At 45.0% G+C, this 15949-nt stretch overlaps 1 protein-coding gene across 1 annotated transcript in view; it reads right to left on the reverse strand.

Annotated features, from left to right (window-relative positions):
* Positions 1-15949, reverse strand: part of ABCA13 (ATP binding cassette subfamily A member 13) — a 351070-nt gene that overhangs the window by 234654 nt on the left and 100467 nt on the right. The window contains exons 27-30 of the mRNA XM_061415367.1: positions 14488-14602; positions 13002-13331; positions 10171-10240; positions 8415-8546 (exon numbers count right to left, since the gene is read on the reverse strand). Of these exons, the coding sequence (XP_061271351.1) occupies positions 8415-8546; positions 10171-10240; positions 13002-13331; positions 14488-14602 (647 nt within the window). The remainder of the gene's footprint in view (positions 1-8414; positions 8547-10170; positions 10241-13001; positions 13332-14487; positions 14603-15949) is intronic.

Raw genomic sequence — 15949 nt, forward strand, 5'->3', positions numbered from 1 at the left:
GAAATAAAATCTTCCCAAACTGTGAGAGCTCATTACCACTAGACCTGCCTTACAAGAAAAGTTGAAAGAACCTTTTCTATCTGAATCAAAGAGGCAAAAGTACACAAAACTTTGAGTAAGGTAGACAGTAAGCAGACAGAGGAGTGAAACTCTGGGACTTCCCCGGTGTTCCAGTGCTTAAGACTCGGAGCTCCCAGTGTGGAGGGCTCAATCCCTGGTTGGTTAGGGAACTAAGATCCCACATGCCATGCAATGCACAGTCATAAAAAAGAAAAAAAGAAAGAAAAGTGAAACTGTATAAGAATAGATTGTTAAACAATTATAGAATAAAACTTTTTAAAATGCAGTAAAAATAACTAATTTGGTCACAAGCCCACAACATCATAAGGGATAATTTGAGAAGACAAAAAGATAAATGGGAAAGAGGGAAAGGATAGAACCCATATAAGCAAATGAAGTTAAGATGCCAAATATCAGCAGTAAAAGGACTATATTATCTGATACATTTTACACAAAACTTCTTATTTCGTGAGTGACATGAAACATACATCTAAAAGAGGTACATAAAACACAAAAAGGAGGAGACTGAGAAAACCTCATGGGAAATCACCTGGCTAAAATGGCAGACACACGGGAAAAGGCACAATGGAGATACAGAGCAACCAAAACACAAAAGATAGAATGCCAGCACTACGTCCTCACGCATTAACAATCACTCTAAACATAAACAGACTGAACTGACAAAGCAAAAGACACAGGGTGTCTGGATGGAATATAAAATGAGACCCAACCATATGCTGCCTCCAGGAGACTCAGCTCAGCTCCATAAACGAAAACAGGCTCAAAGTGAACAGGTGGAAGATGATACTCTGAGTAAATGGAAACCAAAAGAAAGTAGGGTGGCTATGCTTACACAGACAAAATAGACTTCAAGCCAAACAAGATAACCAAGGACAAAGATGGATATTATGTCACGTTAAAAGGGACGAGTCCTCAAGAAGTGATAACACTCATTCTTTATATAACACTTATTAACATATACGCACCTAACACAGGGGCATCAAAATATATAAAGTAACCATCCACAGACCTAAACACAGCAACACCACTGTGTTAAGCAAACTTAACATTCAACCTACATGAATTAATAGATCCACCAGACATAAAACCAACAAAGAACACCAGGCTTAAATGAAACATTAGATTACATGGATTTAATAGATTCACACAGAACATTCCATCCAAATGCAGCAGAATACACATTCTTCCCAGATGCTCTTGGAACTTTCTCAAGAATAAATCGTACGTTGGGACACAGAACAAATCTCAATAAATTTAAGAAGACTGAAATCATATCTTCAAGCGTCTTTTCCAAACACAATGATATGAAACTAGAGATTAACTACAAGAAGGAAGCTGGGAAAATCACAAATTTATGGAGACTAAATAGGATGCTAGTGGACAGCTATTGGGTCTGTAACCACGCAGGACGCTATGGGGTCTTCCCAGGACAGAACCCTTCTGCCACCACTACCATGCTCTCCACTTGGCTCCTGCTGTAGAAAAACGTTGACCTCCTATACCTTCCCTGCATTCCAAAGAATAAATTTAATCAGAGAAGTGAAAAAATGCAGAGACAAAGGGAAATGGTCAAGCAAGACAAAATAATAATTGTTTAGCCATGAAACAAAGTCAAAGGGCATTCAGTTCCTCTTCAAGGGCTATAGATAATATTCTGAGCCATGTCCTTTGAGCTGTTTTGCAGATACCGAAACTCCCACCAGGTGGGAGAAGTTAACTGTATGCTGCCCCAAAGCACATGGACCCCAGACTAGTTGGAACCCGAAGGTTGATGATGTTGACTCCTAATTACCTCACTATCAACAAATCAGAAGAATGTCCATGAGTTGATCACACACATTTCAACCCTCTCCCTCTCTCTTCTTTAAAGACCTTTCCCTGAAAGCCTCTGGGGAGTTCAAGGCTTGGAGGCATTAGCTGCCTGGATTCCTTGCTTGGTGCCTGCAATAAAGGCTGCACTTTCCTTAACCACAACTCAGGGTCAGTAGCTTGGCCTTACTGAGCACAATCAAGCTCAGTTCAGTAGCAAGTCAATAAAGAAGTTAAAGGAGAAATCAAGAAATACCTGAAGGGAAATGAAAGTATGCATACCAAAATCCATGGGGTTCAGCAAAAGTGATATTAAAAGGAAAGTTTACAGCAATACAAGCATACTTCAAGAAACAAGAATAATCTCAAACAATCTAACCTTAAACCTCAGTGAAAAAAGTGAAAGTGTTAAGTCGCTCTGATTCTTTGTGATGCCAAGGACTGTAGCCCGCCAGGCTCTTCTGTCCATGGCATTCCCCAGGCAAGAATATTGGAGTGGGTTGCCATTCCCTTCTCCAGGGGATCTTCCCAACCAAGGGATTGAACCTGGGCCTCCTATACTGCAGGCGATTCTTTACTGTCTGAGCCACTTGGGAAGCCCTAGCCTTTAACCGTAAATCTAAAGGAACCAGAAAAAGAAGACTGAGCAAAGCTGGAACTCAGTATAAAGGAAGAAATAATTAAAAATCAGCAGAAATAAATAGAGACTAAAAAGACTACAGAAAAGATTGATGAAACTAAGAGCTGGTTCTCTGAAAAGAAAAACAAGATTGACATACCTTCAGCTAGACTCACTAAGAAAAAAGAGGGCTCAGATAAACAAAGTCAGAAATAAAAAACAGAAAATTATGGTGGATGCCACAGAAATACAAAGAATTACAAGAGAATACTATGAAGAACTACACACCAAAAAACTGGACAACCCAGAAGAAAAAGAACATCCTTAGGATTATACGGCTTTCAGAGACTGAAATGTAAAGAAACGGAAAATTTGAACAGGACTTCCCTGGTGGCCCAGTGGTTAAGAATCTGCTTGGCAATGCCACAGAGGAACTACCCCATGTGCCAAAACCACTGCAGCCCACACGCTGTGACCACTGAAGCCTCTACACCTGGAGCCCACGCTCCACAAGGAGATCACCCGCCACAGTGAGAAGCCTGAGCACGGCAGCTAGACAGGAGCGCCCCTCACCACCACTGCGGAAGGCCCGCGCGAAGACCCGGCACAGCCAGAAATAAACTGACTGACTCAATTTAATTTTAAAGAAAAAATCTGAATAGACTGACCACCAGAAGGAGACTGAAACAGTAATAGAAACATCCCCCAAAACAAAAGTCTAGGCCCAGTGGCTTCACAGGTAAATTCTATCCAACATTCAAAGAAGACTCAATACTTACCCTTCTCAAACTCTTTCAAAATACTGAAAAGGAGGGAATGCTTCCAAATTAATTTTACCAGGCCAACATTAGTACCCTGATACCAAACCAGATACACCATATCTACAAAATGAAGGATAAAAATCATACGATAACCTCAAAAGATGCAGAAAAGGCATCTGAAAGGACATGACATGCATTTATGATAAAAAAAAAACTCTCAAAAAATGGGCATACACACTGAGGAAACCAGAAGGGAAAGAGACACGTGTACCCCAATGTTCATCGCAGCACTGTTTATAATAGCCAGGACATGGAGGCAACCTAGATGTCCATCAGCAGATGAATGGATAAGAAAGCTGTGGTACATATACACAATGGAGTATTACTCAGCCATTAAAAAGAATACATTTGAATCAGTTCTAATGAGGTGGATGAAACTGGAGCCTATTATACAGAGTGAAGTAAGCCAGAAGGAAAAACATAAATACAGTATACTAACGCATATATATGGAATTTAGAAAGATGGTAACAATAACCTGGTGTATGAGACAGCAAAAGAGACACTGATGTATAGAACAGTCTTATGGACTCTGTGGGAGAGGGAGAGGGTGGGAAGATTTGGGAGAGTGGCATTGAAACATGTAAAATATCATGTAGGAAACGAGTTGCCAGTCCAGGTTCGATGCACGATGCTGGATGCTTGGGGCTGGTGCACTGGGACGGCCCAGAGGGATGGTATGGGGAGGGAGGAGGGAGGAGGGTTCGGGATGGGGAACACATGTATACCTGTGGCGGATTCATTTTGATATTTGGCAAAACTAATACAATTATGTAAAGTTTAAAAATAAAATTAGAAAAAAAAAAAAAAAAAACATGACATACAATCAGAAAAAAAAAATGGGTACAGAAGGAGGATACCTCAACATAATAAAGGTCATATATGACAAACCCACAGGTAACATTATACTGGTGGAAAATTGAAAGCTATCCCTTTAAGAGCAGGAATGAGGAAACCCACTCATATATCTGACAAGAGGTTAACATCTAACATATTATTAACATACAACATCAAAGAAAATATTATGATAAAAAACTAGGCGGAGGCTCTAAATAGACATTTTTCAATAAAAGACATTGAGAAGGCCAACAGGCACATCAAAGATGTTCAGTATCAGTAGTTATTAGGAAAGAAAAATGAAAAGCACAGTATTACCTCATGCCCAGTTAGAAAGGCTGTGATCAAAAATACAGGAAATAACCAGGATGTGGAGAAAAGAACCTTCTACACTGTTAGTCAAATGTAAATTGGTACAGCCACTATGGAGATCAGCATGGGAATTCCTCAAAAAATTAAGGCTAGATCTACCATATGACCCCACAATTCCACTTCTGGATATTTATCCGAAGAACATGAAAACATGAATTTGAAACAGTGTCAGTTCAGTCGCTCAGTCATGTCTGACTCCTTGCAACCCCATGAATCGCAGCACGCCAGGCCTCCCTGTCCATCACCAACCCCCAGAGATCACTGAGACTCACGTCCATCGAGTCAGTGATGCCATCTAGCCATCTCATCCTCTGTCATCCCCTTCTCCTCCTGCCCCCAATCCCTCTCAGCATCAGAGTCTTTTCCAATGAGTCAACTCTTCACATGAGGTGGCCAAAGTACTGGAATTTCAGCTTTAGCATCATTCCTTCCAAAGAAATCCCAGGGCTGATCTCCTTCAGAATGGACTGGTTGGATCTCCTTGCAGTCCAAGGGACTCTCAAGAGTCTTCTCCAACACCACAGTTCAAAAGCATCAATTCTTCGGCGCTCAGCCTTCTTCACAGTCCAACTCTCACATCCATACATGACCACTGGAAAAACCATAGCCTTGACTAGACGGACCTTTGTTGGCAAAGTAATGTCTCTGCTTTTGAATATGCTATCTAGGTTGGTCATAACTTTCCTTCCAAGGAGTAAGCGTCTTTTAATTTCATGGCTGCAGTCACCATCTGCAGTGATTTTGGAGCCCAGAAAAATAAAATCTGACACAGTTTCCACTGTTTCCCCATCTATTTCCCATGAAGTGTAAGCACATGTATTTCCACCACAGCACTGTTTACAATGGCTGAGATACAGAAATGATCTCAGTGCCCAGAGTAAATTACTATATATAAATGGGTTGGTTACTGAATTTTTCAATATATTCCACTGCTTTATTATTGCATGAGTACTCCATTGTTTTAATCCCTGTCAAATATAGAGATTTCACATAATCATCAGACACCTGTCCCTCTTATCATTTTCAGTAAATTTTGATACTTGTTGTCAAGTCATATTTTAGCTATCTTTAGAAACATTTCATCAATTAAAAACAAATCCCTTGTAACAGTATTTTTAATTTAAATGATTATGTAAATTTCATTATTTTACATTGACATGTTTCATAGTAAATGTTATATAATTTAAAATTATATAAATTTATACATCAACTTGGAAAAAATCAACATATTCATGACAAGTAGCCACGTTGAGGAATGTGGCATCTCTTTCCGTTTATTCAAACCTATTTTAAATATTTAATTTGATAAACATTCTCCTCTCCATTGGAGTCACACTGTTATTTATTTTAATGCTACCTTCCCCACTGCAGTCTCTATTTACTGACAACAGAGAGTCAGGCATTGATGTTCACGGATGTGTATTAGTGACCAGTCATCTGATGGGCCTGTTTTTCACCTGATTCTCACACTGAGCTAGGGACACCCTGGTTTTCTCTATCTTTTCCATTGTCTCTGATTCTCCATTTCCCACAGCTGGAACCTGTGTCTCCCAGGTTATCCCTGTCACAGCGAGGAAGTAGGGGCAGGCAGACAGCTGGGGGGCGGAGCAGAGACAGGAACCCGCCCCTCCAGCTCCACCCCGTCTCAGGTGCCCCCACCTCCTCGGGAGGAGACAGGTGCCCCCAGAGCATCGCCAGGCCCCATCTGAGCCCACACCTGTGGCGGAGGTCCTCGGCGCCCAGGACAGGCAGACAGATAGAGGCACACCCCGCCACGTGTGCTGGCCCCTTCTGGCACCCTACTCCAACCCTGCCCTGCCCCTCCTGCACAGCAGGGCTTTCTGAGCCCCAGATGCCCCCTCTCACGTCCCAACATCCACAAGAATCATCATCAGATCAAAAGCCTGTCCTCTGCACTTTCCCACAGCTACTGCCTCCCTACTTTCAGATTTTACCCAGTTCCTCCCCAAAGCTTCCCCAAACTTGCAGGATGGTCGCAACCAGGCCACCTCCCTCTGGTCACTCTGTCTTCTGAATGTGCCTCTGTCTCTCTCCCTCTTCCTGAGCAACATGCCAGGCTCATTCACAGGTGCTGCCAGGAAGCCTCTGAAGTCCCTGTCTGACCAGTCCATTGGCCTCAGGTCTGGACAGAAGCACCTTCCCACTTAAGACTTGGGCTTCCTCCACTGGAATGTCCCAGCGGGAACTGGGGGTCAAGCCCTTGCTGAGCATCACAAGCCCCTTTGCCTCACTGGAATATATGAAAATTAGAACCTGGGACCTCTTGCCTCAAGGCCCTAGCGCTAAGGAAAAACTCAGCTTCTTCTGGATCCAGGGACAAATCTGCTAATAATCTTCACCTAGACGAGGGCAACACGATTCCCTGGACTTTACACTCCTCGAATTCTTTTCTTTTTCTGTGGACTCCAAGACATCTGCCATTTTGCATCTAAATACAGCTTTTTTTAATTATTATTTTGTGTGCAATGTGCTGAGCCTTTACTTTTCAAATCAGGTTTTTCTCATTGAAACGTGATGGCTCCTCTTCTCCCCCTGGATCTGTCTAGGGGTGGGAGTCTGGGGTTCACAGGCTGCCTGATCCATCACTTTCCCGGCACCATCTGGGCATGTCCCTGTCCTGACTGCATGGCCGCTCCTCTGCACCACTTCTTGTACATTTCAAACCAACATCCCACCATCTTCTACAACATCCCTCGTGGTTAACCAGCTTCTTGGTAACATCCAGCCTTTTCCAGCTTCCCTTCACCTTGGCCTCCTCGGTTAAATTTTTTTCTCATTTCCTAGATCCACCTGTTCTTAAATTTTATTCAAATATCACAACAGTGCAATCTAAGTTTTTCCAGAATAAATCACATTTCTAAATTATGATATCTTTACCTCTTGGGCATCACTTTTCCTGCTCATATGTAAAATAATCTTTTCAATGACCCATTTTATTTTGATTTTTACTCATCCTTAAATGGTGCATAAACTCTCCAGGCATAGAATATATTTTTGTAAACAGAATGAAGGTTTTTTATTTTCTCCTATCCCTTCATTTTCAACTTGTATATGATTAGAATCTCTTTTAGTTCTTAACTTTAAAGGTTAGATGCCGCTTGAAATGCCCAGTTGTTTGGAAAGTAAATAGCCAGAACCACAAGCAATTTCAGCAAGGAAGTATGATACCATTTAAAAGCTATTTCTAAAATACATAAACTAAAAAAGGTTGAAGCGCTCTCTCTGCTGCCTGGGGCTGAGCCAGGCATGTGGCATGAGCGCCTCCTCCCCCACTGACCGAAGGGGAGGCCCATCGCCTTGGGCAGCCAGCCCTGCATCACCTCCACACACAACACTACTGACTCTGGTTTGGAGGACTCCCAACCACCAGGCCCCCGCTCAGCCCCCTGTTGCCAGCCCAGCTTACCTCCAGGTCCTGCCACCCACTGGCCTGGCTGAGAACCAGGTCCTTTTACTCCTACCTCACGGCGCTCTCTGAACCCCTGACCTTGGGCTCCAGGGACCCAAGACACATGAGTGCCAGGCTCTCCTGCTCTCACTCCCTCACCTCTATCCTCCTCACACACATGATCTTGAGAACCAGCTTCTCTGCCGTTACATCTTCTGCAGCCCCCAGGCTGGGGAGCTGCGCGGTGGGCCCATGGGACCCCTCCACCACCTGTCTTCACAGGGTCTCAGTTGCCTCAGGATTCAGAAGCACCAGTTTTTCCTCAAACATGCTCAGCTCCCTTTAAAACACATCCTATCAACTCCCTTTCTCGTGTCTTATTTAAAGAACAAATAATTATCCAATATTCACATACATTGCTCAAACTGTTTTTTAAGTTGATTTTGTCATAAAGTGCAGAAATCTTACCAGGAATCAAGCTGTTCAAGTACCATCCACATAGAAAATAAAGTCCTGAATCAAACAGAATCATCCAGCAAACCCATCCAAATGTCATGCCTGCTACTTCTGGAGACTGGTACATGTTATCCCACTGAATCCCTGGAAGGAAGAGAAACGTCAGCGTCAGCTCATCCTCTTTCAGGGCAGACTTTGATGACCGGAGTCCACTGGGCCCAGGGGCAAAGCTGCTGCTGCTGCTGCTGCTAAGTCACTTCAGTCGTGTCCGACTCTGTGCGACCCCATTGACGGAAGCCCACCAGGCTCCTCTGTCCCTGGGATTCTCCAGGCAAGAACACTGGAGTGGGTTGCCATTTCCTTCCCCAATGCATGAAAGTGAAAAGTGAAAGTCAAGTCACTCAGTCGTGTCCGACTCTTAGTGACCCCATGGACTGCAGCCTACCAGGCTCCTCCACCCATGGGATTTTCCAGGCAAGAGTACTGGAGTGGGGTCCCATTGCCTTCTCCGATGGTACTAACCTAGAACTCAATAAAATAAATGTTTCAGGGCGTCCCTGGTGCTCCAGTGGTTAAGAACCTGCCTTGCAGTACAAAGGGCACTGGTTGGATTCCTGGCCCAGGAAGATCCCGCATCTCACGGATCACCTAAGCCCGTGTGCCACAACTACAGAGCCCAAGCTCCAGGGCCAGAGAACCGCAACCACAGAGCCTGCCAGGCCACAACTACAGAAGCCTGTGTGCCGGAAGCCCATGTTCCACAATGAGAGAAGCCACTGCAACCGGAAGCCCGCACACGGCCACTGGAGAGTAGCCCTGCTCGCCCGCACACAGCCACTGGAGAGTAGCCCTGCTCGCCATAACTGGTGCAAACTCCACACATAACAACCCAACACAGCCAATAAATGAGCAAATAAATGTTGCAACATTGTGGACTTATTGGAATCTGGATCAAAATATTCAAACACTCTAACAGTAACCATATTTCTTCCATATTCTCATGATCCCGTTTAGTTTAAAAATCAGTTCAAAGAACTCAGGATAGGTCATTTCAGGATGACTCATCTGTTTTAATACAGTTTTAGTGTTGTATAGTTCAGGACAGTTCAACATGTTTTACCGAAAAGTCTGAGAATTTCAAGACAGGCACAAATTCATGAGCTAATGTAATGAGATCTGGAGTTTGGTTTCATATATGGTATACATTTTCCCTGCATCTTCAATGTACCACAAAAATCATATAAACATCTAAGAAATACACGTCTCCTCTGGCCTAGAATTTTAGTTGCCAAAATCCCAATATAAGTGAAGATTATTGCCAACAGTTTTTTAAATGTTTGTAGGGTGATCAGTGGGAGAAGGCAATGGCACCCCACGCCAGTACTCTTGCCTGGAAAATCCCATGAGCGGAGGAGCCTGGTAGGCTGCAGTCCATGGGGTCACTAAGAGACATGACTGAGCGACTTGACTTTCACTTTTCACTTTCATGCATTGGAGAAGGAAATGGCAACCTGCTCCAGTGTTCTTGCCTGGAGAATCCCAGGGACGGGGGAGCCTGGTGGGCTGCCGTGTATGGGGTCGCACAGAGTCGGACACGACTGAAGTGACTTAGCAGCAGCAGCAGCAGCAAACCAACACCAGGATCTCCTTCCAAACCTTCTGCTTAGTAACTGACACTCTCTACTCTATCACGTGAAACATGATAACTATACAGTTCCAAAAACCTGAGTCACTTAGAGTCACTACTTAAAAAACTGCGTCCTCTTACCTGCCTCTTGCCCTTCTAGGAATGTAATAAAAAACACTCCTTGTCCAAAGGCGGTTGTGGAGAGGAGGCACTGCCCGCAGATTGAGGGAGAGAAGAGAAAAACAGAGAGTTAGTGCTTGACTGGGGACCGAGGAAAATCCACAGCACTGAATTCAAAGAGAGAAACCACTGCACGTTCAGGCGCGAATGATGTAAACTACCGCTCCAGGTGGTGGTTCCAACGTCTGAACCCAGGACTGGGCCACGCATCATTCCGTTCTGAAAAGTGTGACAACAAGCCAGTTTTTAATGTTAAAAGGAATTACTTCTCTTTACTGCAGTGTTTGAAGTGTCATAAATCCAACGCACTGTACACAGAAACCTATAACACCAAACAGTGGAAAATGGAATAGAGCAATTCACTGTGTTTTATTATTAAGTGAAGGCCCTGGAGCACACTGAAGGCAGACTGGACGCCGAACACGCACAATTCTACGTGAGAAGAGGGTGCATTGGAGGAAAATGTTATTTCATCTCCAGTGGAAGGTCTTGTGTTTAAGGAAAAAAAAAAAAAACCTTACTGGAAAAGTATCTCACATTTAAAAATATAATGTACAGGAGTCAGACTTTTTATTTGCTAGAAGCAATTTCAGCATATAAAAAGGAAATCAGCCTTCATGTACATAAAATCTTAAATCTAAGGACTGAAATAAAAAACAAAAAACATCACTTGAAACTCAAGTTTTGTTGAGTTTTACAGGCCGGATGTTTTATTGGCCGATGGCTTGTTTTCCCCATGTAAGAAGTATGTGATGAGGGCACCGGGGAGCGGGGGGGACTCCCAGGTGTTTCCACTATTCAGCAAACACCTATTTAACACACAAGATGACTGGTTATGAATGACTACAGGCAGGACACAAACTAATCCCGACTGAGAAGCACGTACCAGGGGGTAAAATACTGATGAACACCGTGCCTGTCTATGCTTATGACTTGCGGAAACCAGGTCGGTTTGAAGGGCGTACTGATGTTAGAGAAAAATAATTCCGTTTTCTTGGAAGCACTGATATTTTACTCTGAGGCATGAAATGAGCAGAGACTGTGACCCCCGCCCCAGTGAGGGGGCCGGGAGACCTCTGAAGGCCTTGGTCATCCCCTGGCAGCACTGGGAGTCTTTCTTAATAACTTAAGCACAGTTGACTTAACAGTATTCTGTTGGTTTCAAGTGTACAACATGGTGATTCAATACTTTTACAGATGATATTCCACATAGAGTTCCCATAAAATAGCGGCTCTACCCCGTGTTGTATGTCACATCCTCAGAATGTTCATTTGGTCCCTAGCAGTTTGCACCTTTTAATCCTCTACCCTCCCTCACACCTCCCTCCACTCCCTTACCACCACACACTCCGGTAACCACTAGTTTGCTCTCTGTATCCATGAGTCATCTTCTGCTTTGTTATATGGTCCTTTGTTGCATATTTTGGATTCCACATTCAAGAGAAAACATACAGCACCTGGAGGTTTCTGTCTTTGCCTGACTCTCCCCCTGGTCCCTCCTCAGATCCTCCCTCCAGCTGGGGGACTCCAATCACACTCCCCAGCCTGCAGGGAGGACCTGCCCTGCCCTTGAGCATGTGGGAGGTTTGCATGACATGACAACAACACCTTTAACCCCAGCTCCTCCTCCCTTCCAGTGGGGGGCTCCTGCCCTGTGTCTCTGCTGTGTGTCAGCACCATGCTTGCCAGGCGTCATCAAAAAGCAGATGAGTGTCTGTCTTCTGAGTGTTTATATCACAGACCAGCAAGTATTCTAATGCTTTGAGAGCTACATTCTAAATGAATGACTGATGCTGCCAAAGGAGAGTTCTTTCCACCTAATGCAAAGTAATCCGTGATACTTCAAGGAAAAATGTGTATTTCTTACTTCTAAAATAGCTTTGGAAATCTGTTTCATTCCACATAAAGAGACACAGAGTCAAGGGCTTCCTTTAAGATGCTCTTGAGTGAAACAGTCTTCAGAGGACAGTCCCGTCATGTAACGAGTGACGGTCTCTCACAGGCCGTCCTCTGTGGTCTCAGTGGCCCCACCCATGGCAAGGCTGCCCTGAGCTGGGAGGACAGGCCATGGGAGGTGGGAAGCCCTGCAGAGCTGAAACGGTGCGCTGACACGTGGAGAGCGTGGGCTGTGTGCTGCCGGGGACACGCAGTCCTGTTTTGCAGTTTCACAGCACAGCACACTTACCAGATTTCCTCTTCATGGGCTCTAAAATCACTGTAGATGGGGACTACAGCCACAGAATTAGAAGATGACTGCTTCTTGAAAGGAAAGCTAGGATAAACCTAGACTGCATATTAAACAAGCAAAGATATCACTTTGCCGATAAATGTCCATCTAGTCAAAGCTATGGTTTTTCCAGTAGTTGTGTACGGATGTGAGAGTTGGACCTTAAAGAAGGCCGAGCGCTGAAGAACTGATGCTTTCGAATTGTGTTGTTGGAGAAGACTCTTGAGAGTCCCTTGGACAGCAAGGAGATCCAACCAGTCCATCCTAAAGGAGATCAACCCTGAATATTCATTGGAAAGACTGATGCTGAAGCTGAAGCTCCAATACTTTGGCCACTTGATGCAAAGAACCAACTCACTGGAAGAGACCATGATGCTGGGAAAGACTGAAGACCAGAGAAGGGGACAACAGAGGATGAGATGGTTGGATGGCATCACTGACTCAATGGACATGAACTTGGGCAAACGCTGGGAGATGGTGAAGGACAGGGAGGCCTGGTGTGCTGCAGTCTGTGGGGTCTCAAACAGTCAGACACGAATGGGCGACTGAGTGACAACACACTTACCAGGAGCGTCTGCAGGGTGGCGCCCATCTGGTCGTGCAGCACCAGCAGCACGATGTAGGGCAGAAAGCTGGCCGTGTACAGCAGGCTGCTGCACAGGGCGGCCATGCTCGCGCGGCTGAACAGCACGCTCAGGAGGTAGCTCAGCGTGACCACCGACACGCCGAAGTCCAGGAGAAAGAGGAAGACGATCCAAGCACTGCTATAGGTGAAAATGCCGCTGACCTTGAGGACGAGGGCCAGGGCGGCACTGCTCACCGTCAGCACAGCCACATTCTCCAGGAACCAGGCCAGGAAGTGGACGGCCGGGTGCACGCCCATCATCCTCATGTACTGTCAACACAGAGAGGACAGCAGGTCAGCACAGGGACTGAGAGCGAGCAGGGCATGTTCCCGGGAAGGCCACAGCTGTGTGGGGCCGGGGGAAGGGGCCGCTGTCGTGGACACCTGGCCCCAGAGGCAGCGCACCAGACACTTTGCCCAGAGTCGGCGTTTAGTTGAATGAGACCCCAGCAGAGCAGGTCGCTGGCTGTGAAGAGGTAAGAACTGGGACCAGGTGACCTTAGACCAACCTCAAGGAGGGACCCAAAACCCCAGCTTGACCAGCCACACTCTTGCTGCCTTCCCTTGTTTATTGAGCTTCCGTCGATTGTGTTCTTTTATTTGTCATTTGGTGTGTCTTGGGTTTGTTTAATAAAAACAAACAGAAAAATGAAGGAGGAAACACAGAGCCTTAAGCTGCTCTCTGAGGCTTACTGCTCAGGTTCTAGAGCGAGTTTTGCAAAATAACTCAGGTTAAAATCATGACACTAAAATTTATCTACCCACTAACCTCCTGCTTGCCCATCTATAATGGGGTGACATCTCTGGGTGTGGGGCTGAATACTCGAAGATGAGAATAATTTGGATGCACCCGCAGCCCCACAGCCTCACTAACCCCAAGGTCCAGGGGAAGCAGCTGGACGGGGAAGAAACACAGAAATCCAGGAATGCATGTGTTCCACACAGGTAAACTACCTACAAAACGGAAGTGCGATTCTAGTCAAAACGGAATGAGATGCACTTTGTACTCTCTGCACCTTCCCTTTTCTTTAATGAACACGTGGATCGCGTGTGCCCAGGCATCGGCCCAGATGAACGGGAGGCTTGGTCTTTTCTGGATGCTGTTATGAACTTTCATTCTTAAAAGCAGTTTTGATAGTTTCAAGTTTTAACAAAAATAGCAAGGCTACACACAAAGAATTTCAACTGTAAATGAAGACGGGAATTCTGTCTGTATGTCCGTCTAGGTCACATGAGCACCAACGCTGCTGACTCTAACGGGACCATCTGCAGCCTCGCTCCCTCTCTGTGGGTGAACCAGATGTGTCAACTGTACAGCTCTGGCAGGGCATGCGGCTTCTCTCCTGGGACAGTGGGACCCAGCCAAACACACAGGGTATCCGGCCACCCCCAGTCGCTGCCCCTTCCCCTCCCCCAGGCTGCTTACCTCTTCCAGCTGGATCTCCCGCTCATAAACCAGCTTTCGGACCATGCTGGCCACAGACACCATCCACGTGAGCATCATTATCAGGGGGAAGAAGAAGCCGACGTTGTTTAAGAACCTGTGGGGACGGGCCAGTCAGCATCCAGGCTGCCCCAAGATGCTCTCAGTGAGTTCAGCTCCCACACTTCATCCTGCAGTCCTTACAGCCCTGGGGTTCACCCAGGAACACAACCTCGTTTGACCCTATGACTGGGGCAGAACCACTGCTGGGTACCCTGATTTTGAAGGATACTAAGTGCTAAACCTCACAGAACAGAGTAAAGAGAGAGTCATGAGGGGCCTGGAATTGGAGGAACCAGACTCTGGGGTTCTTGGAGTCACTATCCAAGATCCAGAGAAGTCCAGATGTTTTGCACAGACTTTTCAGTGAGGCCATTTCATGCAAATTAAAGAGAATAAAAAACTGAAGAGAAATTACAATACATGGATGTATAACTCAACCCTTTTCCAATCTGCTCCTGGAAATGAGTCCCAACCAACAAGGGAAAGAAAAACTGACACTGTGATTCTGATACATATTTGGAAGAGACGGCCAACTATTCGAAAAAGCTGCTAAACATAATCAAGTTCACATGAGAGTTACATGAAAAAATGTATGTAAGAACTCAGGTTAAATCATCTCAAGAGATCTTCTTCAGGAAGTTACCAGAAGACAAACCAGCCCACAAAAGAATGACTTTTGTGCATTCTTTTGGATAAAGATAAAGAAAGGATAAAGCAAGAAGTGACTGTATTTCCAGTAAAAATAAGACTGAAACAAATATTAAAAATAAGGTGACAAGACAGACTGGAAATGTTTTGTTCCTGGAAATGTAAAAATGAGACAAAAAAAACAAAAATTGCAAGATTGGGGAAATGAGCCAGAGAGGAAGAATAAAGTTGATGAAATCCAAAATAAAAGGCTATTATTAGGCTATTTGTTTTGGGCTTCCCTGGCAGTCCAGGGGTTAAGAATCTGCTTTGCAATGTAGGGGACATGGGTTCCATCCCTGGTCTGGAAAGATCCCACAGGCTGCAGAGCAACTAAGCCCACATGCCACAATTACCGAGCCAGCGCTCCAGAGCCCCTGAGCTGCAGCTACTGAGGCCCATCCGTCTAGAGCCTGTGCTCCACAATGGGGAGCCACCACAGTGAGGAGCACGCACACCACAAATGGAGAGAAGCCACTGCCCGAAGCAACTCGAGAAAGCCTGCACACAGCAACGAAGACCCACCAGTCAACACATACAGAGAAATCAATCTTTTTTTTTAAAGGCTATTTTTTTTAACACTGACAAATGTAGACTACAAGTTCAGTCATCTTCTAATGGTACAAAGGAAGACATTAGTGGAAGAAGAAAAATCATGTTTTTTATTGGTCATGGTTAAAAAAAAAAGGATTGATAATATTTATACAAAGTTACA

The sequence above is a fragment of the Bos javanicus genome, chromosome 4, assembly GCF_032452875.1.
Source record: "Bos javanicus breed banteng chromosome 4, ARS-OSU_banteng_1.0, whole genome shotgun sequence".
Taxonomy (NCBI): domain Eukaryota; kingdom Metazoa; phylum Chordata; class Mammalia; order Artiodactyla; family Bovidae; genus Bos; species Bos javanicus.